General features: G+C 53.0%; 1 protein-coding gene across 1 annotated transcript in view; it reads left to right on the forward strand.

Annotated features, from left to right (window-relative positions):
- Positions 1-7,270, forward strand: part of STUM (stum, mechanosensory transduction mediator homolog) — a 40,621-nt gene extending 33,351 nt beyond the window's left edge. The window contains exons 2-3 of the mRNA XM_081124196.1: positions 47-226; positions 1,545-7,270. Coding sequence (XP_080980322.1) covers positions 47-226; positions 1,545-1,579 — 215 coding nt within the window. The 3' untranslated portion in view covers positions 1,580-7,270. The remainder of the gene's footprint in view (positions 1-46; positions 227-1,544) is intronic.
- The last annotated feature ends 5,449 nt before the right edge of the window (positions 7,271-12,719 follow it).

The raw sequence follows: 12,719 nt of genomic DNA on the forward strand, positions 1-12,719 counted from the left end.
CACCTCCCAGCACCCTAACATGGCTGTCCCGTCCGGCCTCTCCCAGGGACATTCGTCTCGGCCTTCACTGTGCTGTGCGGAGCCCGCACTGACCTCCCCGACAGGCACGTGTGCTGCGTCTTCTGGCTGAACATCGCGGCCGCCCTCATCCAGATCCTCACGGCCATCGTCATGGTGGGCTGGATCATGAGCATCTTCTGGGGCATGGACATGGTCATCCTCGCCAGTGAGTAGCCACTGTCCCCATTCCTCCTTGGGGGGCTGGGGCCGGGCCGGGATGAGGGGAGCGGGGCTGGAGCAGGAGCAGGGGCCAGAACAGTCTGGGCATTTGTGATCCTGCAGGGCGCGGGCGCTTGGCAGGGAGACCTGCTGGGCCTGCTCCTGCTCTGAGGGCTCACCTGCGTCCCCTTGTCTCCCAGGCCCCCCACCGTCTTTATAGTTCAGACAGCCCCTCTGTTTTCTGTTTTCAGACTCTTTTCTCTCTCTCTTCTCTTTCTCACGCTGCCTGTATCCTGTGCCGCTCCCAAGTTTCCCAGGGTGAGTCTGTTGATGGGTGCCCAGCCTCGTGCCTGGGCTGCCTGGGACCCTCCCCTGCCACCCCGCCCGCCCCCTCTTTCAGTTGGTCAACTGGCTTCTATTCTTAGCTTTTTATTTTGGAAAATATTTAAGCATAGACAAACCTAAAGGGCCTAGTCCGATGAGTCCCTGAAAGCCCAACAATTGTCAACTCACGGCCACTCTTGTTTCATCAGTTACTGCCTACATCTTCCCCCACCTCCAGCACTGGATTTTTAGCACCTAAAATTGATGAATAATCTGATATATAAAGATAAAAAAAACCAACACGGTTAAGTCCACTGAAGCTCCTCTTCAGGCTAAGTCACCAGCTAATGGGGGTAACCACTCAAAATTCCAGAATCATAGTTTGATCCTTAAATTTTTCAGTAGGTATCTTTAAAAAACAAAACAAAAACATAACCACAGTCCCCTTTCATATCCAAATAAATTAGCAACAATTCTCCAATATCAGTAGTGGTCAATTTTTCCCAGTGGCCTCATAATTATCACCAGTGTTTTAAAGGCTCAGAACCCTCAGTCACGTTTGCGTGTGTCACAGACGTCCAGCTGGTTGAACACATGCCTGTTTATTCCCCCTGTAGGCCGCCTTCCTTCCTCCTCTCTGTCCACACACACCAGATGCCCATCACTTGGCGGAGCCTGTCTGGCACCTTCTCCCCAGGCTCTGCAGTGGGAAATCACACCAGGCCGGGCTGGTGGAGCCACTTGTGTGCAGGGGTGTGGATTTGGGGCTTGTTGACAACCTTCCGACCCCCACCCCAGACACCCGCCTCTCATAGATCCCCAGTTCTCCATTTACCCTTTGGATTCCCATTAAGAAGCCAATGCCCTTGGGAAAAGTTGGACCCTGACTATATGTAGCAGCCATTTACCTGTGTGAAGCAGATTCTAGTCTGGGGCACCTCGTGGAGAAATGCTGGAGGAAGGGGATGTCTCACCGTCTCCCCTCTGCTTCTTTCTCACAGGCTACAAGGAGCAGGGCATCCCACAGCAGCTGTGAGCCAGGGGAGCCGCCGAGAAGTCCAGGGTGGTCCCGTGAGAGCCGCATCCAGCAGCGGCAGGCACAAGGGCCTTACATGTTGTCTTCTGCTATTTCCTGGGGTTGGAGTGGAAAGGGGGCATTTAAAGATATTATTTATTTTGGAAACGCATCTACTTTTCTCAGCAGGCTCTGAGGGCTCCGAGCCCCCCCTGCTCCAGAAAGCCCTATAGGCCCAGGTACCCAGAGCATCTCCCGGGGAGTGGGGAGTAGGGTGTGGGGTAGAGACGGGGATGCTGACAGAGGCTGGGAAATGCTTGCCCCACACCCCCAGCCTTGTATCACTCACTGCAAGGGCAGGCCGAGCTGTGGGGCCGGGCAGCAGGGGCTCACCAAGGGGCAGGACTGTGGTGGACACTGCCTCTGGTCCCCAGCCCCTGCCAGAGTGGTCTCCTGGGAGCAGCACCAGGGTGGGAGTGAGAATGGACAGACTCCAGCCCGCAGTGGAAAGGCCTGCGGTGCCCTCAGCTTGGGGGGCAGGGGACACACGGATCCCCATAGGTGTGACCTGGCCCTGCCCTCCCTTATCACGTCCCCCATCTGCTTACCACTGAAATCCCGGGGCCTGGGTGTGTTTTGACTTTTGTTTCCCTGAGAAGGAGGGCAGTGGCCCCATCCCTGGGGCAAATTGCTGGAGTCTTCAGATGTTACCATGGAATTACCAACCCGGGTCTGCGTGGGCACAACCTGGCAGCTTTCCCCATTCCACTTAACACCATTTCTGGCCCACAGTCTTTTCTCTGAAATCAGGGGACTGGATGGGTCTCTGAATTCAGAAATGTTGGATGTAAGAAAGAGAATAGGAGACATCCGCAGTCTGGAACAGCTCTCCACCGTCAAAAGCGTGACACAGGGATTCCTCTGGTTGCAAAGGGACCATCGGGCCCCTTAAGACACCTCTGTGATGGTTACAGTCAGATCCCACGGGAGGCAGGAACCTGCAGTTGTCCAGGCTACTGTGGGTCACGTATCAACCTGAAATAAGGAGGAAGGAGCTCCAAAATGAGAGTGGCAAGGCAACATTTACATGTCTGTTTTCATTTTCAGTAACGTAGGAATCGCTAAATAGTGGGAGTGGGCCCAAGCCAAGTTTCTGACCCCACTGGACTTTGTGCCATTGAGTGTGTCCCTCTCTGAGGGGTTTTTCCTGCCTGTCAGGGGCTCAGTCAGAATTGGGCTCAGTCAGGGCTGGAGAACTGGCCTGCTTGGCCGTTTTTTCTATGCTGGATGGGAATGCCTGGGGGGCCCGAAGCTGGGGAGGCCCCTGGCTCTACCCTGAGCCCCTTTGCAGGGCACTGTTTGCATAGTCTCTGTTCTTAAACTTCCCACCTGGGGCAGTGGCCCACTCACCCCATCCAGTGGGCTTTTTAATTACAGTCCTGCTGAGAAGCAGGCCTTGGGGGTCCCTGTGGCCTGCACAGCTCCCTGGAACATCCTCCAACCACTCACCCACCCCTGGGCTCCCCCCTGGTTCTCTGCTCTTGGCCTGATCTTTCCTGCTCTCCCAACTCCCCATCTCTTAGTTTTTTAAAAATATATCTTTATTGATTTCAAAGAGAGGAAGGGAGAGGGAGAAAGAGAGAGTTGAAACATCAATGATGAGAGTCATTGGGGATCGAGCCCGCACCCCAGGCCTGTGCCCTGACCAGGAATCGAACCTCGATCTCCTGGATCCTAGGTCGATGCTCAACCACTGAGCCACGCCGGCCGGGTGCCCCATCCCTTAGTTTTGATGAGCATCTCGTCATGGCTGCCAGGGGCTGGGTTGCATTTTCTGAACACCTGGCAGCGTCTTCCTCCCTCCTCCTTTCTTCCCGACGCCAACCCAGGCCTTTGCTGCTGCTTTCATGTCTGGAAGCCTCTGTTTTCACAGCGTGGGACCAGGTTTGGTTTGATCAGAAAGCCAGACCCTTTTGCTGTGTGAAGACAGCACCCTCCAGGCCAAGAGGAGAGCAGGCTGGCTGCTGGCTGCCTCGAGGAAGCGGCACCTAAGCTCGGAGCCTCCCTTAGAATCAGATAAAAGGCCTCAGCTGGTGAAATAATAACATAAAGGCCCAGCCACCCCTCCACGGCCACCAGCCCGCAGCCCTCACCCCCAAGAGTTTGCGAGACTCCCTGGAGTGATGGCAGGTCTCAGGTGGGGGCTGCCCCACAGTGAGAGAGGAAAATCTATTTTCCTGGCTGGGGCTGGGGCTGGGGGTGGCTGCTGAGGGGGTAGAGAAGACATAGTAATTTATGTTGCATGTTTAGTGACACAATCCAGACACAGGTGGGATTTTTTTTGGAGTGACAGGTGTCATCCTGAGTCCCAGTGTGGAATGACATAATATAGGGTTTGTGTACTTGGAAGGACATCTCCAGACTTGAGAAGACATCAGGCTCAGGAGGAAGCCCCTTTCCAGGTAACTGATGTGTGCAAGAGACCACAAGGCCCCCTACTGGTCTTCTGAACAGTGAGCCGTGAGGATTGAGATGTGGGCGGAATCAGCTCAAAATAGTGCCATCTAATTAGCCCACAGTCATGGCATCATCTTCATTAGATAAGCTGTGGCCAGTGCACTCCCAGTGGTCTGAGCTGGCCATGCAGGCTGCTAGGTGGCCAGAGTTAATTTATTAAATGCCAGCCAGCTGAGATTTAGGGTTCTTGTGCCTGCCAGCGCTTGATTGACACACAGCCCTTTGGGGACAGATCTGGGCTTGCCTCGATGGCCAGCACAAGGGTGATGACCCAGCAGTCACAGGGCACGTTTTAGGTTTGGCTTTCCTTCAGTCACAATCCCACAGGACATTCCCCGGCCATGGGTGTTTGGGGGTCACAGACGCACAGAGAGCTTCATAGTAAATTAAATACTCCCAGTATTTCTCTGACCATCGGATCAGAATGGCAATTCTCTTGGGCTGGAGTGGAAGCCTGGAGTAAAAATGAGCTGCCTGGCGGCGTGGGAGTGTCCTGTGCATGTGGAGACTATTGACCTGGATCTTAAGCTGAGTCCGTTTTAGAGCCAGAACTTCAGGCTGGAGGGCCAGGGTCCTGTAGAATGAACCCCTGTCACAAGGGTGAGCTTGTGTCCCTTCAGTCGAGCCTGGACCCAGCTCCTCCCAGGCCCCTGGGTCTGAGGTGGGGGGATCCGACCCTGCGAGAGGAGCCTGGGCCCCATTAGCTCCCAGGTCCTCCTCAGGCCTTTATGACACTGGTCCTTTTTATCTGTTAGTGATGTTGGCAAAGAAAGCCCCCTGCACTGTGTAAACTGCTTTGGGATGTATAATTTAAGTGTAAATTATCCAGTTTGTTTCAGGCCTTGTTTACTGTTATTCCCTCTTGCCGGTTTGTTTGGAGGGCTTTCAACAGAGGGGTTGGAGGGGGAGGAGCACTTTTAAAGCACTTCCAGCCTCACCGACCCGCCCTAGAGACCATGACCTTGAATGTGGTTGGGTTCCTCAGGCTTGGGGAACAGTTTGAAGAGCATGTTGACCATCTCCTGACCCCCCCGCCCCCCAGAACCTGGGCCTGAGGCTGAGCAGAGACAGGGCTTCCTCTGTGGTCCCTGGTGCTGGCCTCCCACCTGTGGCACCCTGGGTTTGCATTTAGGCATTCAGCAACTCAGGGGGCACTGATGTGGGCCAAGCGGGTCCTGAGCATGGCCTCAGAGAAACAGATCAAAGATGCCACTTTCCTGGAGAGCATCCCAGTCCCCAGGCTCCCCAGGTGAAACAGCAAGGTGAGCAGAGGGGGGAGAGGGGAGACCCATTCTCCAAGGCCTGGGCTGGCCCTGCTCTCCCTGCAGAGAAGAAGAAGCCTGGCTGGCAGGGGAAGGGGGGCTGAACTCAGCCTGAGCAGCTGGGCGGCGCTCCGGGTCCTGTATTTTTATCAGTTTTCTTCCTGTTAGATTCTTAGAGTTTCAAAATGTTCACGGGATCCCAGAGGTGTGGAAGCGGTTCTCTCCTGCACAGGCCTCGCGGACTCAGCCTGGCAGTCCTGCCGTCGGGATTCTTTCTAGTTAAACAGAAACACTGGCCCCCAATTCCACTTTTCTTTCCTGATCCTGCCCCACTTGGGTCCCACTTGTATGTGTCTCCCTTTCTGGTACGAGCTGTCTCTCGCTTCGATGTAGCTGTAGAATCTCTGTCCCTAACCCCTCTCCCTCCCCCGCCTGGGTTTGACAAAATGCCAGCTACCCCAGCTGGCCTGGACTCCACAGTAGCCCCCGCCATACTTTCACCCTTAAATGGGCAGAAGCACAGACACACACGCACACACACATGTGCACACACATGTGCACACTCACAGCCCCTCTGACTGCTGGGTGAAGCAGGATAGGGTCTGTCCGGAGGCTCAGGACTGGGACTTGCCATCTTCAAAGGGGGCCCTAGGCCCGTCCAGGAGCCATCTCCTTCCAGCCTGGGCTCTGGCTGGTGGCACTTTTTGCCCTTGTCAAGGGGCCCAGGGGCCCAGATTTGCAGTTTCCTCTCTCCAGGGCACCTGGCCTTGGATCTCTTCTTCCCAGGGTCCATGGGCTCAGCACCCCACCCCACTCCACCCACTGTGCTCATCCCCCAGACCCCAGCTCAGCCTTCTGTGGGAGGTGAGTCTACACAGAGAACAGGGACAGTGGCTGCTTTCTGGGCTCTTCCTGAGCTGCAGACAAGCCTGTCATCTGAGGCCTTCTCTGTTCCCACAGCCCTCCCACCTGCCCCAGTGTAGGAAACAATGCGGAGAGAAGGGGGGCGGGGGTCGAGTCCACCCCACTTTCTGGGTTAGTGCTAGATCTGTGTTCAGGATGGAGGCAGCTGTAACAAGCCTGGGCGCCCTGTGGGGTCCCTTGGCTGTCCCTGCTCACAGGCTAAGTTCCAGGCCGCTGTACATCGTGCCAATGTTTTTGTTTTCTTTAAACAACATACATAAAAACTAGACTGGTTCTGTGCATATATGGCTGAGTGTCGTGCTGTGAACTGCAGTGTTTTGACGCCGTGACTGGCTTTGTTTGGGTCTCTTTTTTCTGTGACAGTAATCGCTGTGCATTTCTGTTGTTCTCTGACAAGACGTGCTCTCTGATCTCCCAGGCCTTTCTTGACTCAATTCTACCCAGGCCCACTGGGAGCTGACCCCACCACCAGCTTTCCCCAGGATCCAACCCAGCCAGGGGGGTTTCCATCCCATCCCAATGACTGGAGCCTTTGTGGTTCCAAGAGAGGAAGAAACTAATGTCGGGGACCTGGGGAAACTTTCAGACTTGCCCTGGTCCAAACCTCGCAGCCTGGACCCAGGCGTGCCTACAGCTTAGCTTTCCCAGAGCCCTCAGGACCAAGCCCCCCGCAAGCCTGCCTGCAGCTATTGGGGTCTCCACAGTGCTCCAGAGGCGCTCGGCAGGGTTCCAACTTCTTCATTCTTCCGCCAGCTTTGAACTTCATAACTCCAGCACCTACTGTACATGTAACGAAAAAATACCATGTATGACAGTGAAAACCTTTGTACATAGCTCCATGTACATATTTATATACACACACATTCCTATGATAAGTGTATAAAGCATGACATCTCTGGCATTCCAAGTTTGTGGTTTTTTTAAAAATCCTGGAAACATGGCTTTGGAAACCTTTTCTTCCTTTCCCTTTTTTCTATGTAATAAACATTCATGTGACCTTTTTGGTGGCTTCTCAAATCTGTGTCCTCTCATTTTCCCAATTGGACAGATCTCTGACTGCTTCCCAAACGCCTCCCTCCCTCTGTCTCGGCAGCATTTGCTGTCGGTGTCCCTTCCATTATGAAGGCCGCCCTTGCCCAAGGTGGGCCTTCCCTTCATTCAGACCTTCTTATGCACAGCCCTCTTCTGGGAGGCTTGTGCAAGTTACCCCCCCCCCCCCAAGGGCCATATCTTTGGTAATCTGATCCCTTTGCAACTGGAAATTTGCACAGACTGGGTTTCTTAAGAGTTAAGTCTACAGATGAAAGTCGTGTCCTTGTGTTGATTGCTCGAGGGGTTGAAAAGGCAAATGTGTGCGATGTACACATTCCTCCAAGTCTCCTGCATAAATAAGAAGCTGGGGAAGAGTGACAGCCCGGTGCCTGCCCACTTCTGGGCCTCTGGGAGTGACAGCTTTGCAGCGCTCCCTGTGGCCCGAGTGTCCTTGTGATAAACCTGAGACCTGCATGGCCCCTGGTGAACGCCTTCTCCACCCACCAGTGCTGAGTTCAGGCCCCCAGAAGGCACTGGCTCCGTGGACAGTTATTAGGCAGGAGCCTGCAGCTGTGTCTCAAGTCTGAGCAGTGGATATTTATATTTGCACCCGAAATAGCTACATTAAAAAAACAAAAAAACCCCAAATCAGCTCTAGAAAGCAAAGAAAGTTTTAAAACTTGCAATGTCGCTGGTGGGGGGAAGTAAACCCTTTCCAAACACTTAGAAGGTGTCCCCGTCTCACTGTTGGCTTCTGGGGAGCTTGAAACACATCCAGAATCTTTTGAAGGGGTTGAAGCGGTCAGGTACGGGTTTTCTTACAAAGAAATCAGTGTTGTTGCTTTGGGCCTCCTGTCCCCCTGCACGGCCGTGTCCCCAGAGTCTGCACCTGCTCTGTCGCTCTCTGAGTGGAATGCGGCCCTCCTCCTGTCCCCATCAAATGCTCCCTGCCTCCCCAGGCCCAGCTCCAGTCCACCAGGGTGACACAAGACCTGCTCCAGGGGCCAGCTCCTCCCCCTACTCCACCCATGTGATTTTGGGGGCGCCTGCCAATCATATATCCTCCCCTCCGAGCCAGACCAACAGCAGGGCCCTCTGATGGGTTCCTCCCTGAGATCTTTCTAAGTGGAGTTACGGGCCCGGAGGCTACCTAGGACCACGGATCCCACCTCATGGAGACATGAGGATGGAGTGAGACACGGGCACACAGAAAGCAGAGATGAGAGGGAGGGGTGATGGCGCTCCCATCGTCCCCAAGGCCACTGCTGGCCTTGCCCGTGCCCCAGTGTAAGTGCACAAGCCATCTGTGCGTCTCCCTCCATCCCTCTCTTCTTTTCCATAAACTTGTGCAAGACGAGCTTCTCTCACTAATAACAAGAAAAAATCCCAGTGAAATATTTGCTCCCAAAGCCTCCTCTGACTTTTTCTATCTTCATTGCTCGTCCCCCAAGAACAGTCACCATCTACTGAGTTTCTGCAACGTCCCAGACATAGACCAGATCTTTACACACACACAGTGTGCACGCCAGGCCTGGGCACACGTGTAATTGTTTTCCACGTGACAAGGGATGGATTTGGCACTTACGTGTGACAAGTTTTTATTCCTTCCAGCTCTGTCCTTCCTTCCGCCTTCCCACTCTACCTGACCTCTCCTGTCTCAAAGGATATTGGACAATGATTTCAATGAAAACTCTTAGAGTATAAACAGTTCCAGAAAAGGTTAATATACATTCACCCTTTCTTTTTCCATCAACTGGATTGTTAAGTGCAGAAGCCGCAGGTGAGGCAGAGCCTTCGGGGGCACTTGGTGAGGCACCTTGCTGGGACTTAGCTGGTTCGTGAGGGACCAGTTAAGGGAAATGGAGCCTGAAGTCTCAGTACCTACCTTTAGGTCTCTCCTTTCCGAGGCCTCATGAAAACCGAACCCGAGGTTGGCGTTCCTAAGTCCCTGGGAATTCTCCGATTCTCAGCTCTCAGCCAGGGTCCTGCTGTCCAGCCTGCAAAGTTCTCCACAGAGCAAGGCCTATGGCTCAGGTCGCTTCACAGAGGAAACCTGGTTTCTCAGACACGAAACTCTCCCCCAAACAGCGCCACCTCCTATCACATATTTTCCTCACGCCACCCCCGGCTCTGTTCCAGGCAGATGGAAAGGTGCAATTAGAAGCAGCAAGTTGCCAACTGATATGAGGTGCACCTGCACCTAGGCCCCCTCTCCCCACCTCCCACCTTCTACCTAAAATGGAAAATATTTTATGCAGAATCCTCTCTGTACCTAGTAGAGAGGCAGACTTTGTTTCCACTGGCTTCCTGCCTATCTGTAGGGTTGGCTACTTAGCCATGCAAATGAGCACAAACCAACAGGCCCAGGAGCTCCAAGAGTTTCATTTGGACCCGAAAGAAGCTAGACAGCAAGAGAGCAAACATTTGGAAGAAGATGAACAGCCAAGTCTCAGAAAGGGGTGGTGACGCTTTGGTGGCCTGACAAGGATTCCCAAAATGACTTGCAATTTCAGCGAAAGCATTTCACTTACAGGCCTTTAAAAAAAAATTGAGTTGAGAGAGAGAGACAGAAGGGAGAAACCTCGATTTGTTGTTCCACTCATTGACGCTTCACTGGTTGAGTCTTGTGGGTGATTGAACCCACAACCTTGGCGTATATTGGGACGACGCTCTAACCAGCTGAGCTTCCTGGCCAGGGCCTAGGCTTTGTTCTTTATTGTGAGACCCAGGAGGCATTGTTCAGTGTGGCCACACAGCAGCCTGGAGTCCTGGGGCTCCAGGAAAGTCCTGGGGGGCAAGTCTGGGAACATGGCAGGGGTGGGAGATGCTGTGTGTGACAAGGTCCATGGTGTAAGGAAAAAGTGACTGCAGATCGCTGGCCTCAACTGCTTCCTTGGCCTGGAGGGCCCAGCCTTCGGAAGATTTCCCAGGGCAGAGAGCCGGGAATCAGTCTGGCCTGCCCATGGAAGTGGACTTTAATCACATCTATAAAATACCTTCGCAGAAACACCAGGTTGACACTTAGAGGTGACCATGACCCTTGGTTTCTGCAAATAACAACAGCGTTTAAGGATTAATAAGACGACACATGTATAACACCTTCTAGAGCTGATACAGACCAAAGGATGAATGGTGATGACACACAGGAAAGAAATGTAGAAAGAATTACTCCCAGACACTAACAATGGCTGTGGGTGACTTTTCTCTTCATGTTCCAGGCTTTTAAGATTTATATTTGAGGTCCATTAATTTTTCAGTTAGGTTTTTTTGAGGAATGATTCACATACGGTAAAACTCATCCTTTGGGTACAACTTGTCAAACACATGCCCCTGTAGACCAGTGACCACAGTGACGACAGGGACGATTTCCTTCAGACCAAAGAGTTTCCTGGCCACCCCTCTGTATCCAAACCACACGACGGGTGATCCTTGGGGATGTAAGACCGGTTCCAAATTTGAAAAGTAATCAGTGCAATTCATCATATCAACAGGTTGTCAGGCCAAAGATGTAGGAAGGCTGGGACAAGTGACAAAAGGAAGGAAACTCTCTCTTCCCCTGGGCATTCCTGGGGGACAGGAGAGGAAGCTCGCCGAGCAGTGGGGTTTCCAGGCCTAAAAGGTAAATGAACATGGGACCCAGCTTTCTTTTTTCTGGAACCTTGTAATGCACACGACCGTCCAGAAGGGGGCGCCTCCTCTACGGGGTCCCCTCTCTTGATTTCTCTCCAGCACGTGTCCTCTGAAAGCATGACTAAAACTGGGCATTTTTTCCCACTGAAATAAAACAGGGCTGCTGGCGACAGCGAAACTGTCTCAGGCTGATACTGTCGGCCCATGATTTGCAGAAGCTATTTTAAAAATAACCCAAATACATGTTGCCACGTTGAAAACCACGGAGATTAGCGCTGCACCCCACCCCTCACCTCCACACCCCAAAACTGCTTTACCCATTCACAAGTCTGGAAGGTTCAGGATGGAAGGCCGAGCTGGAAACAGTCCGTGATGTTAGCAACAGGGGGCACCGTTATGGACTGAATGTTGGGGTCCCCCACACCCAAATTCGCATGGTGAGGCCCTAACCCCTAATGTGATGGTGTTTTTGGAGATGGGGCCCGTGAGGGCCTGATAAAGGTTAACTGAGGTCACAATGATGGGCCCTAACTGGATAGGGCTGGTGCCCTTAGAAGAGAAAGAGACCAGAGTGTGCTCTCCCCCCCCTTCCCCCCCATACACACATGAGAAGGAGGCATCTGCAAGCCAGGAAGAGGGGTTTTGCAAGAAATCAAACCCTGCCAGGGCTTGATCTTGACCTTCCAGCCTCCAGAACTTCAAGAACGACATTTCTGTTGTTTAAGCCACGGGCCTGTGGCCGCCCAAGCCGACTGAGACCGGTAACTACTCAGGGGAGCACTTCCCTTTTTTATATTATTGTTGTTAACATTATATCAAACTATTCTGTTGTTTAAAAAAGACACAACCCTGCAAGCCCTCACATCTTGCTAAGTGTGAGATTCCTCTTCTCACTCGGCATTTGCCATTCCCTTCCTCTGTTGAATGTGTCACCTCAGGACTGTGCAAGGGATGCACTAAATGCCAGGAGCGGGCCACAGCTGTTACCGTAAAGGGAGAAACGACACGCACGCTGTTCCTGGGTGTTTGCGAGAACCAGAGTGTGCTTTCTGGTTTTCTGTGGAAGGGCATGTGAGCAGGCCGAGAGCTGGCAAGTGAACTTGGGTCTGCAGCCTGTTGGGGGGGCGGGTTGAGAGAGAGGCGATAGCAAATCTGGGTGATTGTGTATCACAGGGCGCAGAGGGAACACAGGGCTGCGTGGGCTGCACTTCCCCGCAGGGTCACACAGAGCCTGGAACAAACAGTGCCAGTGTCAGAGAACTCCTGATCAGGGTCCCCACCCCCACCCTGACACCCCAGGCTGTCTGTTGGTCTTGGGGCCAGAGCCAAGGCCTGGGCTTTGCAGCTCAGCCCCCACCCCCAGGGACCTGGGCCAAGATTACAAGTCCTGTGCCCTCCACATGCTCCTCGGGGCAGGAGGAAGACAGAATAGGTTTAGAAAGAAACCAGGCAATTTCTGGACCTGAATCCTTGCTTCCCACTTATTACTCAGGTCAAGGTGTTTGATCTTTTAAAACCTCAGTTTCCCCATCTGGAAAGCGGAGACGATGCAGCCTTATCGAGTTGATGTGGGGATAAAAGGAGGCTACAGATGTGAGGCCCCCAAAGGCTGCAAGGGCTCCCCCACCCTGGGGGATGGAGGAATCACATCTTTGTGGATGTTCAGTGCCCCTGAGCTACTATGTAAAGGTTTTGTGGACGAGGTAGAGAAAAGACTGGCTTTGAAGAGTATTTTAATATTTTTTAAAAAATTGACTTCAGAGAGGGAGAGGGAGAGGGAGAGGGAGAGATAGAAA

The sequence above is a fragment of the Miniopterus schreibersii genome (genome assembly GCF_964146895.1).
Source record: "Miniopterus schreibersii genome assembly, chromosome: 21".
NCBI classification, from domain to species: domain Eukaryota; kingdom Metazoa; phylum Chordata; class Mammalia; order Chiroptera; family Miniopteridae; genus Miniopterus; species Miniopterus schreibersii.